Source organism: Typha latifolia, chromosome 14 (assembly GCF_019914945.1).
Source record: "Typha latifolia isolate L0001 chromosome 14, TyphaL0001v2, whole genome shotgun sequence".
NCBI lineage: Eukaryota > Viridiplantae > Streptophyta > Magnoliopsida > Poales > Typhaceae > Typha > Typha latifolia.
The window spans coordinates 4,550,637-4,571,439 of NC_133099.1; the positions used below are offsets into that span (position 1 = coordinate 4,550,637).

The 20,803-nt window shown below is 40.3% G+C and overlaps 1 protein-coding gene across 2 annotated transcripts; it reads left to right on the top strand.

The window, feature by feature from the left end:
* Positions 1-7,834: 7,834 nt before the first annotated feature.
* LOC140800579 (28 kDa ribonucleoprotein, chloroplastic-like) lies at positions 7,835-12,071 on the top strand. 2 transcript variants are annotated; one of them, XR_012111274.1, is made up of 5 exons: positions 7,835-8,393; positions 9,683-9,784; positions 9,896-10,201; positions 10,400-10,564; positions 11,769-12,071. XR_012111274.1 is itself a non-coding variant. In XM_073155326.1 (4 exons), the coding sequence occupies exons 1-4, from the start codon at positions 8,007-8,009 to the stop codon at positions 10,454-10,456; spliced, it is 852 nt and encodes a 283-aa protein (XP_073011427.1). In that variant the 5' UTR covers positions 7,891-8,006; the 3' UTR covers positions 10,457-10,750. The 2 variants fall into 2 exon arrangements, 1 of the variants encoding a protein (XP_073011427.1); XM_073155326.1 differs by lacking the exon at positions 11,769-12,071 and having other exon boundaries at positions 7,891-8,393; positions 10,400-10,750.
* The last annotated feature ends 8,732 nt before the right edge of the window (positions 12,072-20,803 follow it).

Sequence of the window (20,803 nt, forward strand, 5' to 3'; positions counted from 1 at the left end):
GACATTGCCCCTGTTGGTTGTTACACCACGTGATCGGAATCCCATCATATCCCAGATCACAGAGACTGGTCTTGTCCACAAGGGCCTTGAAGGCTTTGCATTTTGGCCCCAACAATACTAGACGAGAACTTTTTTTCATTAGTGGAGAGATAAGCATTGAAATCTTTGATGATCGCCCACGGGGCCTTGATGCTTATGACATTGGTCAATTCCTCCCATAATTCCTTCTGCTCACTTAGCTGGTTACTAGCATAAACCGTTGTTAAACTCCAGGTTGAATTCGTTGGAAATCACCAGGTGAGCCGCAAATCTTGATGACGCTATCACGTCCACCCATCCGATCTTTTTTTTTCCATAAGACTATAATGCCACCAGATTTTCCTTCAGTTGGCACAACAAAAAAATTCCAGCATCTCCCTAGCGCTTTAGCCAACCCATTTGCGGTGTCTCAGCTTGCATGTGATTCAAGTAGAATTAGAAAATCCAATTTGTGTTCTCTATTCAAGTCTCGACATTTATCTTGTACTTCTTTCTTTAGAGCTCAACGGGAATTCCAAATTATTGCTTTGATCATTAAGACATGATTAAAGGCAATAGAGCACAACTTATTGTGTTCTACCTCTCTTGGAGATGTGGGCCAACGTCTCACTCGCTTCTCCTACTTCCATTGTCTTGTCATTGAGGTGGGTAGCATGCTTCGCTGGACCATTTCCCTTATATGCTACTAATGCTAATTTGCTTTGACTCTGGTTGAAACACTCAAACCTCCAAATACACATGTATACCGTGTGGGTAAACCCCCCCACGCGGTATATCATCGGGGGTTCCATGCAAGAATACCAGGTGGTGGTGTCCAATGACGTGGTGAAACAAACGACGGATCTCCCTCCGAGCCATGGGGGCAATTTCCAGCCACGAAAGTAGATAGTCGTACCCAATGGATCGATTGATCCCTAGGTCGTCCGTATCCATCCAACGGTTGGGAAAAATATCTGCCCTTTAATTATGGGGGAGTAGAGAAGATATACTTGTGGTGAGGAGGCAAGACAAGGAAGGATTGGGATTGGGATTGGGATTAAGATTGCGATGGGTTGGTTCAATGAACTGGGTTATTCCAAATACGTCCTCTTGCTTTTTTTGTATTATTCTATGTAAAAAACTTTCTTGACCAATAGAGTAGATCAAGAAAATTGCAGTAGCAGCTGCAACAGGAGCTGAATATGCAACAACAATCCAAGGACGCATACCCAGACGGAAACTAAGTTCCCACTCACGATCCATTAAACCAATGATTCGTTATTGAAGTAGATAGCAATAACCATTTCATCAGACATGCGTATTTTTGATTATCCGATGGATTTACATGGTTTTGTTAATGGAAATTGTTTGATGTAGGGAATACTTTGGTTGTTCGCCGTTCAAGAATTCTTGTTTAGGTCTATTTCTTAGTTCAAGATCTCTTTTACTAACTGGAATAAAAAGAATTAGTAGATCTGTTCCGCCCAAAATGGGAATGGGACATAGTATTTATTTACATACGCTCGAATGACCTCTTCTCATAATAAGAATGTACATAACCCTATTCCGATCTGGTCCGGTATGGAATGAACTTATAATCTGATGATCGAGTCGATTCTATGATTATAAGTTCATACAGCCCAATTTCTTTTACCAATTTCTCTAGGTAATCTGTCATTAACAACTTCTTCCCAACTTGTTTCAATATTCGTTCCAACCTTCAACTCTCCTTTCGCAACTGCTGCACCTCAATGCATTTCGGGGAAGGAGGTTACTTGGGATGAAAGAACAAAAATTGATTCATAAAGGTTTAATCAGTGTTTCCACACCCCTTTTTTTAGACCTCGAAAAATGAAATAGACAAATTCCTTTTCTTAGGAACACATACAAGAAAAAGGATAATGGAAACCCCGCAAATTAACTTGGGTTACAGGTGTAATTTTGGCTGTATTGACTGCATCTTTTGGTGTAACTAAAATTGGTAGTTCGCCCCGTCAATCCTCCAGGACCCGAATAACTCAATTTTCGCCCATAAACGATTTGTGTCGATGGATTAGTTCTTATATATATATATGTAAGTTAATATTAATTCAAATTAACTTAATGACGAGATTTGTTATCATTTCTTGCATGTCTCACGAAAGTCAGAGTAGAGGCGAATTCTCCCAATTTGTGACCTACCATACGATCTATTATATAAATAGGTAAATGTTCATTTCCATTATAAATAGCGATTGTATGACTATGCCATCCTAAGGTGCTGCTAAATTGAAGGATCTTATCAACGTCCATGAATGATAAATCATAGATCGAACTGCCGAATTGGAAAAATTCGGTGCTATCATAGTATCAGCTAAGTTCACGGGTTGGAAATAAGCGGACTCGAACTGCTGACATCTGCCATAGGGTAAACCACAACTTCTCAGGCCTCCCCGACTGATTCTATCATAGAGGCCAATGATAGACAATAACTCCCTGTTTGAAGGGGCTCATATACAGAACATCTCGAAATAATACCTAGGGTAGGGGATTCAATTAATCGAGATTTAGAAGATGAAATTTTACCTCTCCCATTAATAGGTTTAGACAGAGCATTTATAACATGACCCAAATAAGCAGAAAAGTAAAAAAAAAGATAGAAATTTTCTATTTTATAAGAATTCCATTTAGGGTATGAATCTCCTCATTCACATGATTCGAGAAAATATCTTGAATCTATTTCTATGTTGCATTAGTACAATTTTTTAATCAAGTGATTGTTGTTCAGATGCGTCAGTAAACATAAACAAGTGGGGTGGCCCTGAAACAATTCACTGCATTTAATTTTGATAAAATCTTTGGAGATGATTCCGTACTACAGTTTGGTGGAGGAACTTTAAGACACCCTTGGGGAAATGCACTTGGTGCAGTAGCTAATTGTGTGGCTTTAGAAGTGTGTGTACAAGCTCGTAATGAAGGACGTGATCTTGCTAAATTATCCGTGAAGCTTGCAAATGAAGTCCTGAACTATCCTTAATTTTATCGTATACGAGATCTTTTTTTCTTACTTAAAGTACTTGAAGAAGTGTGATGAATCTATATTATTTCGACCTTTTCAGGTCATTGAAATAGTGTATTTGGTTAATAATTGATTTTGTTCTGAAAATCAAAAACATCTATCCATTTAAAATCTTCTTTCAATTGGATTAATGGATCATCCAATTGGAAATGATAACAGAATGCATAAGTCGTTAGAAGGAGTTCTAATAAGCATATACATATAGTATACCACCTATACATCTTATTCCCTTTACAAAGGAAAAAGAAAATTAAAGAACCCGCAAATATCGACAAAATAACAAGTATTGTTAACCAAGGAAAATAACTCGTGATAAAGACAAGATACGTTTGTTGTAATGTTCATGAATGGTTCAAAATATTCCAACGATTCCTATCTTTAAACCATTAGAGATGGGGCACTTCAGTAATATATTTTCACAAGGCACATAGAAATATAAGTTCAAACCATAAATGATCTTAATCAAATATGAGTCCGGATACAAGTTCGACAGACCACAACAAACCTTTAAAGATACACGTCCAAAATACAACTCCAATCATAACATTTTCGCAGAGGCTCAATACAACTAATAGAAATAACCTTAAATGAAGTAAATGTAGCTACTCCTCGCTACCCGCACCTATTTTCCCTAGCTCTGAAATGATGCCACCAAAAGGTGGTGTGCACACAACCCAGTGAGTAGAATCCGTACAATCTATAATAATAAAATCACATGTGCATATCCCAATGCATGCCTATAATTGCTAACAATAGAATAAGTTTATTTAAATGACTTACAATGAGATACTAAATCAATGCAACCGATAAAGACTACACGGTACTATCCATTAATATGCCAACTCCTAAACATATTAGGATAAGTCTACACAAGTATAAAACTTGATGTAATCTCTTATTCATACAAATCTCAATCATAGCATTTACATGTTATACTTAAAAATAAAAAGAGTAGTTTTCTTCGTATTTACGCAAGTTAGGGAGGTTTAGTCATTACATGCTCACCAAAGCATTAATCATGTTTTATCATAGCTCATCGAGCTATTTACCACATAATTTATATACTCTCTAGGAATTATCCATCACATAACCATCCATTATCTTATACATCGAGGAGGGATATATATACATCTAGCAGTAATGTCACCTAAACATGCATGACGACATTGCATGTGATCGGTTGTCTATGACTATCAGACTAAGGACCTCGATCGTAGGCCCATATCTCACTATCTCTAAATCATCACCGCTCTCAGCGGGATAGTCACGAGCCCTCAGCTCATCAATTGACGTTATAACCCTACGTTGTCGGGTACCGCTAGAAATATATCTCCGCCTAATAGTTATGTTCTTACTATCATCATAATCTAATTCTGACTATGCAGTATAATTACCTGAATGCCACTCAAGCTAGCGACCTCAGGTATAGGCCGCTAATAATATAAGTCATATATGACACAATCTACCTTTAACCCCGGGTTGAGTGAGTAGGGGGCATTGCCTAGTTAGATACCGATTACTAATGATATGTTGAACTGGTGGAGTGTTGATGGATGTATAAATTATGTCATAGTCATCATGGTCATTATATTCTATATTCACTACAGATATTTATGCAAGAGTTTCTCATACCAAGATACATGTAGATCGTAGTTACACTAATGCATATGCTAACATTAACATTCTCATAATATCATGATGAGCATACTATCAATAATTGCATATGTCAAGATATATCATGGTACACTAAATGCATGTGTTAATACTAACATTACTACAATATCATAGACGGTATAATAGTATCAACTATATTATTCTAGACTCGTATAAACTCTACGTACCTAGGGTCTCCACAGTACTCTAGTTCCCCTCAACTAGCTCGCTCATCTAAAATCTTAAAAATCTTTTTTGTGCAGTGTCGATCCTATTAGTTTATGCAAGCATAAGATTAGCGCATTAATAGAATTAATTATCTTATTAGAGAATTTAGATTTAAGCATATTACATGAGTCAAGGGTTCTCTAGGGTGAGTTAATGTCATCTTAAAATTCACACTATTTAGGTGATAGTAATTTATCTTTAAGAGAGTGGTTAGGCTAATTAATCAGGTAGGAATAGAAAAATGGGGCTATAGGGTCCAAATGACTCCATTGGGCCTAGGCTGGGGTGTTGGGTTGGGCTCGAGCCCAACCCAATAAGCAAGGGTGGAATAGCTCATGTGTTGCGGCCCAAGCTGCGGTCTAAACCACAGCCTGCCAAGCAACCCCCACCCTCCCTCACCATCTCCTTCCAAGGGAAGGAGATAGAGGGGGAAGAAAATGGGCCCGACGTTGCCGGTGGCCCATGTCGCTGGTAGCCCACCCTCGAGGTCGGTGGCCCATGACCCTCACCTGGGGTGGGTGGTGAATCAGAGGGAATGGGAGGGAAAAGAGGAGGAGAAGGGCTCGATGGTGGTGGGGCGTAGCCTGAGCCCACGTGGAGCCGCCGCCCGTCCTCCCCTCTTACGGGGGAGCGGGAGTAGCTCGCTCCACGACTGGGGTAGCTGACGGGGCGGGGAGGTGCGCTCCATGGCTGGTGGCCATGGAGGTTCCCCTCCCTCTTTTACTAAGGGCTCGAAGCCTAGCTAAGGGGGTTTCTCCCCCCTCCTTCGAAGCTCTCGGATCGGGAGCTAGACGCGAAGTCGTCGGCTGCCAAGGACTCCGATGACGGTGGGGGAGGGATCGATTTGCTAGAATTTAATGGAGAGTAAGGGCTTACCGAGGGGGTCCACGGCTGGCTTCGTTGGCTCCTGGTCTGGGGCTTCGTCGGCAACACGAGAGAAGGAGAGGGAGAGAGAGATGGTGGGGTGGAGGAAAAAGAGTGGGGAAATGGCTGGTGGCGTGCACGGCCGAGGAAGAAGAAGGAGAAGAAAGAGAGGTCCGTGACAAGTTGGGATGCACAGCGCGTGCGTGGGCGATTTTTTTTACATATTTCAAGGTGTTACATTGGTCTACTCCATGTCTATTTGATCATTATCCACTCCCTGGGTTAAGGCCACCTTGAGCTCCAAAACCAGCTTTTTATGGAACGTGGTTGATGTATCTTGTGCTCTTGATGGTGGGCTAGAACTAGCGTGGGTTAGAACTAGCATGGGCTAGTCCATCTTTTAAGATTTCTGGAGGGTACCTGTTCCGTTGCATACTGTCATGGTTTCTACCTTTGTTTGTCCGCACATACGAGGACTGAGGCTCTTTATACGGTCCTAAGCCTAAGCAAATTAGTTGATGATCACTAAACTCGTACCTGATTCAATAAGCTTCCTACTGATTTGGTTAGGTTCATTGGCGCTTATGAAATCTTCTACTTTCGTATGATCTTGGCCTTCTTCCTTCCTGGTACGTCTATCATTAGAATGGCAAGCTTGCATGTCAACCTTCGGTTGCGGTGAATCCGGCTTAGCACTCTTTGATGTATTTAAGGGTACAGTCTCATCTACTCTTTTTTCCTTTCCCCATATTTGCCCCAGCGAACGTGCCTTCTCTTGGTTTAGGGTTTGCATGGGAGAGGTTTTTTGGACGTATGAGAAAGGATGAGATGTCTCCATCACGTGGGCCCACCTGGTTAGAAGCTCTTACCTCCTCATTGTTATTGGCTACTTTGATTGGTCCCGTATCACTTCTAGGAATAGAAGCCTTTAGGATTGATTTCCTTCTTGATTACCTTGAGCCATGAGCTTGGGCTTAGGTCACGCGATTAATCGCTGGTATTTTTGATGGTCCTCACTATTGACCACTGGTTCTTTTTGGTGAACCATAGGATTGGCCAAAGTTCCGCTTGCCGGTTCGTAGCCTGCTTCCCTCCGCTGTGCACCCTGTCGCGGCTTCCTCTGGGTCGTGAACCATGGCCCATAGACCGACTCCTGGTCCTCCACTTCGCCACCCTCAGGTGTGGGCTTTTCTGCCGCAATCTTCTGTTGTGTGGTATTTTCCTTTTGCTCCAATGTCACACTCTCCCCCTCCTTGCACTGTTCCTCTCAGTGTCTTGCACGACCGCAAGAGAAGCAGTATACAATGGGATGTTCTCGTAGACCACCGTTTGATCCAAGTTGTCTGACTTTGGCCCAAGCCAAATAGTCGTCTTTAGTGGTTTTGTCAAGTCCACCTCCATACAAACTCGGGCAAATCTGCTTTGAGTATGGTCCAGCGTCATTTCATCCACCCGTAAAGGCTTGCTGAAATAGGCCGCGACAAGAATGAGGGCCTCCGATTCCTAGTACTTATTGGGGAGGTTGTGCAACTGAATCCACACCGGCACAGTTTTGAAGGCATTTACTGACGGTTTGAAGTTATCGTGCTAGCAGTATGGTTTATATTTTGTTTTGATAAACTCTTGGTTATGAGAGTTATAAATGTGATGTTCCTACTTCTTAGTGTTTGGAGTTTACCATAGATTTGTTGTAGTTATATGTGTGTTGTATCTTTATTATATATAAATATTTTTATTAGTTTCTCAATGAAACTAATACGAAACTAGGATAAAAAAATAATATAATATCAATTTAATCATTTTCTCTTGCTTATCCAACCGCCAAAACCAAACACCATTTTATCTTATAATTTGTCTACAAAAACCTCCTTTGTTTTGGGACATGTCATTTATTTCTGTTTGATTTATTTATCTATTTTGTTTTAATCAAACACCTACAGAAACCTCCTTTATTTTGGGTCATGTCATTTATTTCTGTCCTAAACCAAAGGAAGAGCGTGGAGGTGAAACTGTAACGACCTCAAGATAAAAACAGAAAAAAAACAAAGAAAAAGTGTATCCCATATTCCCATATCCCCATATCCATTAGTAGCCGTAGCGACTGAGCTCAAGTGTAGTCGTGGAGAGGAACCTCCCCCCTTTCCTATCCCTTTCCATTTCCCTCTCTAATCTCTATCCTCCACCCATGGCGGCAGCCTCTGCTTCCTCCCTTAAATTCTCCCTCCTCCGATTCCACCCACCTCCACCCTCCACAACGCCTCGCTCCTCCTGTATCTCCTTTCCCGTCTCCCATTTCCACACCCCTCTCTTTGCTCTCCCTCTCTCCTCCTCCAGATCCAGGAACGCGAACCCGAGACTGCTCGCCGTCGCCGAGGAGGAGCAGGAGGCCGTGGCAGTGGCGGCGGAGGACGAGAAGGTCGGCGACGGCGAAGTCGACGACGTCGTCGAGGCCGACGAGTGGAGGTATCGGGTGCGGCCGTGCGAGCTCTACGTCTGTAACCTGCCGAGGAGTTGTGATATCCCCCAGCTTCTGGATCTTTTCAAGAGTTTCGGCATGGTCATCTCCGTCGAGGTTAATTCCTTCACTTTTTGTTGTTTATCTTCCTTATGCTACATTCTTCGGACTTATTCACCGTTTCATTTAATTTAAGGGTAGTTATCTTGTGTGTTTGTTTGGAAGAAGAGTGAGAGGACTAATAAAAAGGAAGCTACATTCGATTGGTTTAGTTTTGCCCGAATTCAAATTGCATTGATTTGGAATTGAATGCGGTTATTTTGGATTAGAATAGAAGGGAACTGAAATTAATTCAGTTTGGGTCATGACTGCTGCGAAGCAAGGAAAGAAGGATAATCGATTTGAACCTTTGGTTTTGGAGGATGCTTGGGAATTAGAGTTTTTGGCGTCAAATGAAGTAAAATTATCAAATTCTAGACATACATCATCTTGATACAGTGGATTTTGTGATGACTACATAGATCATGCCACGTACAAACAGCTGAACAGTACTGTTGGTTCCTTGTGTCTCCAGATGTTTGTTTCAAGAAAACAATTATTTATACCCATTCAGTCTACTTTTATGAGGTTTCTGTATGGACTACAATACAGTTAACAACTACAAGGATGCTTAAAGTAGTGTATCTTGGATCACGGTAACAGATACAAGGCTGGCATTATACATAAGAAATAGGAGGTAGCAGTAAAAACTAGTGATCATAGGATTTCTTTTAAACTCCTTGCATAGTTGCATGTCAGTTAAATTTGGCTGTTCATCTATTTCTGTTTGGCTCCCCATTAAGATGAACTAGATGACCTTTACCTCCTTCGAAAACCAAATTCTTTTGTGCTACACTGCTCTGAACTCCCTACATCTCAGGAAATGGTGCACGTAGCAATTTGAGGCTGCCAAAGTGCTTATTTGCGGATTGTTGTATCTATGATTTCATCATACAAGTGACAAAAGAGTGTTCTACTATGCTATCTCAAAAGTATGAAAGAGGAACTGCTGGATTTATTGACTGTTTTAAAAGTTTAACTATATCGGCCCTGTTTAACATTGTCTACATGTTATTGGAAATCATTGACATTAAAATCCTTTAGTTCTTGTTTATTGATATATCACATTTAATAATGGAGTAGGAAAATGGTTCATACCACCATCCACTATATGAGCCTTCTTATATTCGTGTTCCAATCTTTCTAGCTAGAACAGCTATGTGAAAATACTTTTCACAGTTTTGATTATTCACTTGCTCAGGGTCATGTTTTAAAGGTATGTTTATCTATTTTTCTAGAAGTGGAGTTCTCTGATCAAAGTATATAGGATGCAATGGCATTATTAATTTGGAGTTTGCATATTACAGGTCTCACGGGATGCTGCAACAGGTATAAGTCGAGGATGTGGTTATGTCACAATGAGTTCTATTGCAGAAGCTAAAGCAGCAATGGCTGCTCTTGATGGATCTGTAAGTCATAAATATGTTGTTCTTGATCATATCACATTCTTATTCTTCTGAATTCATCTTCTCTTACATTTTTTTTAATTTTTTCCATATAAATTTCTCTTCTTTTACCAGGATCTGGGTGGCCGTGAAATACGTGTTAAGTTTTCAGCTGATATGGTTTCCGGAAGGAAAAACATGGAGGCACTCAATACAACACCAAAGAAGGATATAGTATTTGAAAGCCCATTTAAGGTCTATGTTGGTAATCTTGCTTGGACTGTAAGACCTGAAAATTTGAGGGAGCATTTTAGTCAATTTGGAACTGTTGTAAGTACAAGGGTGTTGTACGACCGCAAAGGAGGTAAAAACCGTGTCTATGGGTTTTTGTCATTCTCTTCGGCCGACGAACTCAAGGCTGCATTAGAGTCAAATGGATTGGTAAGTGACTATTTCTGTTTGTGTTTCTTTCATATAATACATCAAATAATAGTTGTATACTTTGTTCTTTTTTTCTAACAACCATTTTATGGTTGTCAATAGTGTTTTAGTCAAAGCTGAATTTTTGACATGTATCTTCATTGAGATTATCTTAATGCTACGTCCTTTTGATGTTTCTTCTTGTTATGTCTTCAATAGGTATTTCATGGACGAACTTTATTGGTTAGGGAAGGTATCAATAGGGAAGAAATCTGATGGCGATGATTTGGTGCCTCCCAAAGAAATATTTTGTTGTTCATGTAGGAGATAGTACATGCCTATGCCACGTACTCCTGTCGATTGGAGTTTTGGTTTGAAAATCAGGTAGCTAATGCAAATACACCTAAATTCTACTTGCCATTCCCGTAGGGCCTTTACAATTTCAACGTCTTTTATTTCATTTGTAATCTTAAAGATATATCCTATATACCTTTGCTTTCATCTGTTGATTTAGAGGTAGCTGTAAATTTCATACTTTTGGCTAGTAATATTTCAATCTCTTATATGGCAGATCACTCGTGTCTATTATGATTCTTTTTAATCTATAGGAATATTGTTATCAATTTCACTTGGCTATTATGATCTAAAGTAGTTGCCATTTGCAATCTGTGTACAGATGCTTGATATATATTATCGTGTTACAAACTGTCTCATTTTATCAGAGAATTGGACAGTTGCTGAGATGCTAGAGAATGGTGGTTCTACTACCACTATTCTCTGAGAGCAAAAAGTTACTTTACTTTGAGTAAAAATTAATTATGTACTTTTGAAAGGGCAGCTTTGTAGGGTCAACCACCTTTTATGATTTTCTCTACTTATTTCCTTTTTGGATTTCTAAGGAGGTTATGTCTGTGACTCCAAACCCAAGAACTATTATACTGCCTAGCACCGGCGTCGGCTTGATTAGTACATTCCAGAGTGGAAAAGAAGTAATAGAGGAGAAATAAGGCAGAGAAGGTAGAGGGATGCAGGGTGGCGGTGGGAGGTTCTAATATAAACACCAGAATCTATGGTACAATGCTTCTAGTACAAACACAAGAGTCTAAATTTTGTTCAAGTAGTAGATGTAAATTTTAGCCCATTAAATTGGTATATCTATGAGAGACATCACCCAAAATAGTAGTACCTTTTGCATATGTTCACTGCTCAATCTAAATTAAATATTATGTCATTCTTCAGACATTCATACTTGGTAAGATGTCTGATCCAGCTTCTTGCTGACACAAGCATTAAACTCTTCCCAATATGATAATGCTTTAGCTCCAGAAAGAGAAAGCGTGCCATAAGAAAGTAAGAGATCTGGGTCACAACAAATCTTTAGAATAGGCACGAGTTTCCTGGGGTCTCTTAATTTGTATTATTTACCTTCCGCACAACCTATTTTGTGCTGAGATGTCTAAATAGCATGTATTTTTGCAGGGCTATTGAGTTTGAATTGTTTTGAGAAGTAAATATTAAGTTCACATATCTAATTTCATTGTCAATTGAAAAAAGATCGTATTTCTAATGAATTTATTGCTGTTTATAGATGTGTTACATGAAGTCTTATGTGAAAAGGAAGAAGCAAATGAAAATGTAAGTCTCTGGCATCCGCTATACAGTAGCAGTCAACTCACATGAATACAAATGTGGGATTTTTTTTTGCATTTTCTCGATATTGTGATTGCATGGCATTTGTCATGAGAGAGACGATTTTTGGATTTCTTATTGACACTTGAATCCTAACTTGAGTTCTTGTAAGTGCTCTGTGTTTTGAGTGCTTGAGTGCACGCAATTTGTCATGCCGTTTGTGATACAATAATGTGGAGGTATATTACTGTGTCTTGTGGTTTATGGAGTTTTATTTACATAGTTTGTGGACCCGTATGTTCATCTTTGTAGCACAAGTACTTCCTACATAAATAAACTAAAGCATCTGATGAGGCTCAACCCCATTTTTGTGCAGATTTATTCTTGAGTCAACAAAAAATAGTATATCTTCTTTTTCCCATATCACTTTCAATTTTTTTTTGTTTTGGTTGAGAAAAGATAGTTTGATCCCAGCTATATTAAGATTGGGAGGATGTACAAGAGAGAGGGACGAGAGGAGATTTTATGGTAGAAATTTCAATTGGTAAATAGTCAGGAGAAATCGCTCCGATAGTGAGACTCTCATTTCCTCCAAAGATGTGAGTTTCATTATGAAATATGGCAATCAAGAATAAGCTTTGTACGAATTCCAAATTGAAAATTGAAGATGTGTTGGATTGATTCATTGGCTTCTCCACAGTACACAGGTAGCTGTGTGTTGGATAATTTTCTTCAGTTTGGTGTGAAGCCTGTTCAATTGTGCAAGCCATAGAAACACTTTGACTGGGACCATCACCTTGAATCGTTCTTTGTGCATAACTATATTCTTTAGCGATGGAAGTCCAGTAAATCCAGTAAAGAATTTTTCCCCTCCACATTACTATATTTTTGCCAAGCCTCTTCCTTCTGATGGATTTACATTTTCTTTTTCCTTTTTAGTTATATTTGTAAAACCTATTTCTTTGTTAGTTCGTAAGGAATATTATTAGTTTCTTTTTATTCTGACTAAAAATGCCATTCAGGTACTTTTTTAAAGGAGAAAATGTGAGCGGGGAGATTCATTTTTATGCCTACTGTCTATTATTAAGACTAGGACACAAGTAATGAATTCCAAAAATCGTGATAATAATTAGTTAGGAATAATTACACTTTCACCCCCTAAATTATTACTCTTATTCACTTTCACACCCTTCACACTTTCACAACCTTTTTTTCCTTCTTTTTTTGCCCTTTCCACTGGATTGTTATTTCCCACAAGTTGTTCTTAGATGACGGCCAGATTGGAGTGTGAAAACGTTGGAGTGAAAACGGATCGGATTCAGACCGGATTCGGACCGGATGGTGCTCAACTCATATTCGGATCCATAATTTTAGTTCAGATATTCGGATACAAATATTAGATAGATAGCAAAATTTAAAATTATATCCTAACTAAATGGATATGGATAATTTTTGAATAAAGACTCGGATCTTAAATAGATGTTGATCGAATTTTAAATAAATTATAATATTTTATTTAAACATAATTAACACAAAAATAGTAAGAGTTTTATAAAACATATATTTTTTTTTGTATGTCAAATACATATAAATTAGAGGAATTAATCTTTACAAATAATATATAACACAACATTAGTAACAATATCAATATTCACTATTTAAATAAGCAAATTAAAAACTGTAAATCATTCAAAAAAATATGCAGGTAAATGGATATTAGTATCTGTATCCGAATCCAAAAATTATATCTGACCCGTATTTGAATCCGAAAATTATATTTGACCCGTATCCGAATCCGAAAATTATATTTGACCCGTATTCGAATCTATATGCGGGATTCTTTCAAAAATTCTATTTGTATTCGAATCCGTATATGAATCGCATAGAATTTGTTTATCCAAATTCGATTTCAAATAAGTTCGGATAGCGGGTTGAGTCGAAGTTAATTTGACCAGATTTTAGCCCTATAGCCAAAAGATGATTTATTTTAATTTAAATAAAATTTGGATTTATAAAAATATCTAATATTTTATTTTATTGTTAGAAAATAAGATACAAGAGGAAATTTTTATTCTTATATATTTTATTTACTAAAATAAAATATAAGAGATCTTTATAAGAAAAGAAGATATTTCTTTGAGTTGATAAAAGATTATGATATGATTCGATCCATATTGACTCCACGTGTGACATTGGGTTTATGGGAATGAGCTTATTTATCTAATTGAGTAAGTTGAATCAATAAAATTAAATTTTGCCAGGGTGCGTTCGAACACAAGGACCGCGTTCGAACGGGGTGGTTCAAACGCTTGTATCACGTTCGCATCGACAGAGGACGAAATTGGCACGTTCGAACGGAAATGCGCGCGTTCGAACGCTTGCATCACGTTCGCATCGACAGAAAGCAGAAATTCCGCGTTCAAACGCAATCGAGTGCGTTCGAACGCACCGCGGCGAAAGTATGTGTTAAGTTAGGGATTGTTAGGATTGTTTGGAGTATTTTTATATTAATTAAAGAGTTCTTAGGGTGAGCCTATATATATATATATATATATATATATATATGAAGGAAACCCTAATTGGGGATGATCTTGTTATTGGAATTGGCTTTTGCCTTATTTTCTTCTCTCTTATCTCTAGCCATTGGCGCCCTCTTCCACCTCCCTTCTTCCACCGCCCAAGTCTTTGGTCGGCCTCTTCCAGCTTCTAACCACACTTTTCTACAACAACTTCTCCCCCGTCACACCACGAACTAACCCTAGCATCCATCTAGCCATTGGAGGGCTAACAAGTTAGAATCTAAGTTTCAGAACCGTTGCGGATCGGATTAGGCTAGTTCGTAACAACTAGTATCAGAGCCAACGTTCCTTGGACCACTTTGGCTACCACCAGATCCAAGGCGGCTAAGCAAGTAAGTGATCAAGACGTGGAGACGGACCGCGTGGCTATATCAAGATCTCTATCCCCTCAGAGTTCTCAATGATGGACACAAAGCCCACTTGATCTCGCGCAAACCCTAGCGCTTATGACACAAACATTGTTGGAGATCAAGGCCACCCTTGCTGGTAGGAATGAATACCCTCCAAGGCGTACCCCTGAGCGTCATCGAAGACATGAAGAACCCCCCTTACCTAGAGAGGGGAACCGACGTGGACCAGTCATGGAGGCACTTTGGAGACAGCGCGACGAGCCGCATGGGTGCCGTGCCGACTTACCTCCCTTTCACCCGAGGGAACCTATTGCCCCACACCCAGAGGAGGAGCCTTGGGATGAGTGGGAGGAACTCCCTCATTAGCCAAGGGCCCAATAACAAGAGCCGTTTTGCCGAGGATGTGAGAACGGGTGCGACCAAATGCTACAACCCCGCACCGTTCGAATCGATTTTCCTAAGTTTAGTGGTGGGGACCCGTTGGATTGGATTTATAGGGTGAAACAATTCTTCATATCAAGGGATACCTAATCATCAAAAGGTGTTATTGGCCTCATTCCACCTTGAAGACGTAGCGGTGAGGTGGTATCAAGTAACACATCACGCACGTCCCTTCGCCACTTGGGAGGAGTTCGCCGATGCACTTTGTGTGCGTTTCGGACCTTCGAACTATGAAGACTTCTAAGCCACCTTGACAAAACCAACCCAAAAGACTTCTGTAAGAGCCTATCAAGAGGAGTTCGAAAGAATCAGCAATAGAGTCCATGTGTGGTCGGACTCGGCCCTTAAAAGCACTTTCATCTCCGGGCTTCGTCGTGATATCCAAGCGGAAGTCAAGGCTAACCATCCTGCATTCTTACTAGAGGCATTCTTAGCGGCTTAAATGATGGAAGAAAAGATAAAAGAATTGAAGGCTACTCATCGCCCCAATTGGAGCATTACAGACCCATGTGTTAACACCAGACCGTCGGTCTCGAGAGTGGCACGTTCGGGGTGGGCTCGGCCAAACCTTAATCGGCCAAACCCACCACGGATAGGCCCTAACTCTAGGGGACAACCAAAGGAGACAGGACGACGCCTCACACCAATGGAGGTCGAAGGGCTTATGCTTCTATTGCGACGAGCGCTTCACACCGGGCCACAAATGTGCCAAACAACCTGCAACCATCATGCTCATGGAAGAGATGATTGAGGAAGATCCTATTGAAGATCTTGAAGGGCAGCAAGTGGAAGAAATGAATCACATCGAGGAAGACAACTCGCTGGAAGTTCAAGCCGAACTCTCCTTCCATTCGCTTGCCGGTGAATCGACTCCAAAAACCCTTCGGGTCGAAGGTATGATTAAGAAGAAAAAAGTGCTAATTCTTATTGATTCAGGAAGCACCCACAACTTTGTGGATCTACGGATGGTGAGGCAATTGGGATTAGAGTCGGAGCTTTCTAATGGCTTTGATGTGATCATCGGAGATGGCACTGTGTTGAGAACTGAGGAAATATGTCGTAAGGTACAACTGCAAATTCAAGGCCATACCTTCCAAACTGACATCTACCCATTGGCTTTTTGAGAAGCCGACATGGTGCTTGGGGTGCAATGGCTACGGAATCTTGGACTGGTCACCTTCAATTTCACCACCATGGCGATGGAGTTCAGATACGAAGGCAATTCGATCCAGTTAATGGCAGCATCAAACATGGAAACCTTAGGAGCGCTGTAGTCCCTAGAAGGGTTGCCAAAACTCGGGTGTCACAGGGTCCTCATGCAACTCATCGAGAGGACCCAAAACATGGATGATTTAGCACCCTTACTAGCTGATTTAAAGGCTAATTTGCAAGAATTTGAAGATGTGTTCCAGCAGCCCCATGAACTGCCACCACCTAGAGTGCAAGACCATCGCATTGAGATCTTGCCAGGGGCAGGTCCAACCAATGTGAGGCCATACCGATATCAATTCATCCAAAAAGAGGCTATATCAAAGATGGTCCAAGAGATGTTGTCTAGTGGGGTGATAAGGCTAGAAGATCCTATTCTTCACCGATCTTACTTGTGCGGAAGAAGGACGGGTTGTGGCGGTTCTGTGTGGATTATCGAGCTCTCAATTCCATCACCGTCAAGGATCGGTACCCCATTCCGGTGATTGAAGAGTTGTTGGATGAACTAGTTGGTGCATGTTATTTTTCAAAGTTGGATTTGAGAGCTAGATACCATCAAATCAGAGTCGAACCATCCGACGTGAACAAGACGATGTTTAGAACTCATGATGGACATTATGAGTTCCTGGTCATGCCTTTCGGTCTTACCAATGCCCCAGCCACTTTCTAGAGCTTGATGAATGATATCTTTAGGCCTCACCTAAGACAATATGTGCTGATATTCTTTGATGATATATTGGTATACAGCGGCACATGGGAGGAGCATTTGGGGCATCTTCGAACGATTCTTGGACTACTTTGGCAGCACGAGCTAAAGGCAAAGGACTCCAAGTATTTATAGGGGCAGCAAAGAGTCGACTACCTAGATCACATCATATCAAAAGATGAAGTGGAAGCAGACCCTAAGAAGATCCAAAGCATGATGGATTGGCCATTGCCAAAGACTACTAAGGAGCTGCGTGGTTTCCTAGGTTTAATCGGCTATTATCGCCAGTTTGTAGCAAACTACGGCAAGGTGGTAGCTCCTCTCACGGCCTTACTACGAAAGGGTGCATTCTCATAGATGGACAAAGCTAGGGAAGCATTTGAAGCCTTGAAGAAGGCAATGGTCTCAACTCTAGTCCTCGCCTTAGCAGATTTTACCAAACCGTTCACTATTGAGTGCGATGCATCTAGAGTCGGTATGGGAGCAGTTTTAATGCAAGAGGGAAGGCCCATAGCCTACATGAGCAAAGTTCTTTTTGAGCGTTCACAGCTGCTATCTACCTGTGAAAGAGAGATGCTCGCCATCATCCTTGCTATCACCAAATGGAGGCCTTATCTAATCGGGTGATGCTTCACGATCCGCACGGATCAAAGGAGTCTACCATATTTTCTTGGGCAGCGCATTCACACACTAGCCCAATAGAGGTGGGTGTCTAAGCTACTCAGATATGACTACGAGATCGTGTACAAAAAGGGGATTGAAAATAGTGCCGCTGACGCCTTATCCAGATGCCCGAACCCATCCGAGTTGGCAGTCATTTCAGCACCGATTTTTCCCTTTTTCTAGCAGCTGTGGGAGGCCTACAAGAATGATGATGGATGACCTTGCTGTAGATCCCAACTATAAACAAGGGGTGTTGATAAGGGATGGACTCTTGATAGACAAAGGTAAGGTCACGGTTCCAGCTGACCGTCAATTGTGCCTAGAGTTGATGCGCTACTTTCATGACTCTCATATGGCTAGACATGAAGGGGTGTTACGCACCTACAAAAGGTTGAGTCAGAATTGCATATGGGCTGGAATGAAGAAGGATGTATAGGTCTGTGCCAAGGCTTGTGAAGTATGCCAAAAGGCAAAGACGGAGTCAACAAAACCTACTTGATTGCTTCAACCGCTTCCCATTCCGATGAAGGTTTGGGAGGATGTCGCCATGTATTTTATTGATGGTCTACCCAAGGCCAAGGGGCATTCTATTATATTGGTGGTGGTAGATCGCCTCAGCAAGTATTTGAGCTTTAGTGCATTTTTCAGCTTTAGTGCATCCTTACATGGCAAAAAGGGTGGCGGAGGTCTATGTGTGCGACGTGGCCAAGATATATGGTATGCCAAAATCAATTATTTCAGATTGTGATCCTATATTTGTGAGTCAATTTTGGTAGCAATTCTTTGCACTCCAAGGGACTACCTTTCGGATGAGCTCAGTCTATCATCCTCAAACGGGACAGCAATCTGAAGTGCTGAACCATTGTTTAGAGCAGTATTTGAGGTATTTTCTGGGTGAGCGACCACGGCGGTGGATATCTTATTTGCCATGGGCAAAATGATCATATAATACAGCTTTTTATTCAGCCATTGGCATGACTCCGTTTGAAGCCATCTATGGATAGCCACCTCCTACCTTGTAGACATACTTGCCATCAGCCCGAATTAAGCAAACCGAGGTAGATAAAGTTTTGCGAGATCGTGATGAGGTGTTGAGGAGACTCAAAATATATTTAACGGCTACCCAAAATAGGATGAAGCAAGTCTACGACTAGAAGCACCAAGAAAGGTCCTTTTCGATTGGAGATTGGGTCTTCATCAAGCTCCAACTATATCAGCAAAGCTCGGTTAGACCAATTCTCAATCAAAAGTTAGCTCCAAAATTTTATGGACCATACTAGGTGATTGAGAGGATTGGACTTGTAGCATATCGCTTAGACTTACCGGAGGAGGCGCGGATACACCTAGTATTTCACGTCTCGAATCTCAAGGCTCGAGTTCCTCCTACCGAGCCCATCGGAGGTGTTCCACCCGAACCAACAATGACGGAAGCCAAAGAGTCTAAATCGAATCAAGTATCCCTACCCCAGTTCAGATCCTAGCTCGGCGACGCACTCAAGTTCAGGACGAGTGGATGACTAAGATTTTGGTGGAGTGGCATGGTCGCCTAGTGGAGGAGGCGACATGGATGCCTGAAGCTGACTTCATGGACTGTTACCCTGAGCTGACACCTTGAGGGCAAGGTGCATGAAAGCGTGGTGGAGTAATACGATTCGATCCATATTGACTCCGCACATGACATTGAGTTCATGGAAATGAGCCTATTTATCTAGTTGAGTAAGTTGAATCAATAAAATTAATTTTTGCCAGAGTGCGTTCGAACGCAAGGATCGCGTTCAAACGGGATGGTTCGAATTCTTGCATCACGTTCGCATTGACAGAGGATGGAATTGGCGCGTTCGAACGGAAATTGGCGCGCTCGAATGCGGCCGTTCGAACGCCTGCATCACGTTCGCATCGATGAGAACAAAAATTCCGCATTTGAATGCAATCGGGCGCGTTCGAACACACTGCGACGAAAGTATGGTTTAAGTTAGGGATTGTTAGGGTTGTTTAGAGTATTTTTATGTTAATTAAGGAGTTCTAGGGTGAGCCTCTATATATATGTGGAGGAAACCCTAATTGGGGATGATTTTGTTATTGGAATTGACTTTTGCCTAATCTTCTTCTCTTTTGTCTCTAGCCATTGGCGCCCTCTCCCACCTCCCTTCTTCCACCGCCCAAGTCTTTGGTCGGCCTCTTCCAACTTCTAACCACACTCTTCTACAACAACTTCTTCCCCTTCACACCACGAACTAACCCTAGCATCCATCTAGCCATTGGAGGGCTAACAAGTTAGGATCTAAGAACCGTTGCGGATCGGATTAAGCCAGTTCATAACAGATTACTTATGACAAGAATGAGATTAAATATTAGATTATTATTTATTTATCTTTTTCTATACACGATATAGAGAAGAATCCATTAATCTTTTATCAAAAAAGAAAATTCTCTATTTTTATAAAGATCTCCTATATTTTATTTACTAAAATAAAATATATGAGAATAACAAATTTCTTCATATATTATTTTCTAAATATAAAATAAAATATTAAATATTTTAACAAATCTGAAATTCATTTAAATTAAAATATTTCTAATCGGTTAGAAATATAAGCATCCTAATCCCTTTTTATTCTAGAAATACAATAAATATAAATTTTCTATAAAGTATAATAATATTGACATATCCAATTTTTCAATAAAAATTCTTAAAATAATGAATCTCTTAATTTGGTGTAGATATAGCATAATTGACATCATAATATCAAAACTACTTATCTCATAAAATTGGATAGATAAGAATAAATAAAAAAAGATACTTTATAATTCATCAACTCTATATTATTTAGAATAAAAAAAATATGAGTGAGAATTCAGTCTCAATCACTTAATCTAAAATAATTTGATTTTTGAAGCATATAAATCCTTTTTTTTTCTTGTTTTTTCTCTTTCCTCTCTATTCTCTCCTCTCTCTTTCTCTATAAGTTTTCATCTCCCTTTCTTTTTTTTTTTCAATCTCTCAATAGAGATTCTAATATATTTCTAAATTAAAGATATACCAGAA

Bases quoted from the DNA above. Each gene is read 5' to 3' on its own strand.
- LOC140800579 (XM_073155326.1), top strand. From the start codon at position 8,007: ATGGCGGCAGCCTCTGCTTCCTCCCTTAAATTCTCCCTCCTCCGATTC. The intron at 8,394-9,682 runs GTTAATTCCTTC...TGCATATTACAG, and splicing joins GCATGGTCATCTCCGTCGAG to GTCTCACGGGATGCTGCAAC. The intron at 9,785-9,895 runs GTAAGTCATAAA...TTCTTTTACCAG, and splicing joins TGGCTGCTCTTGATGGATCT to GATCTGGGTGGCCGTGAAAT.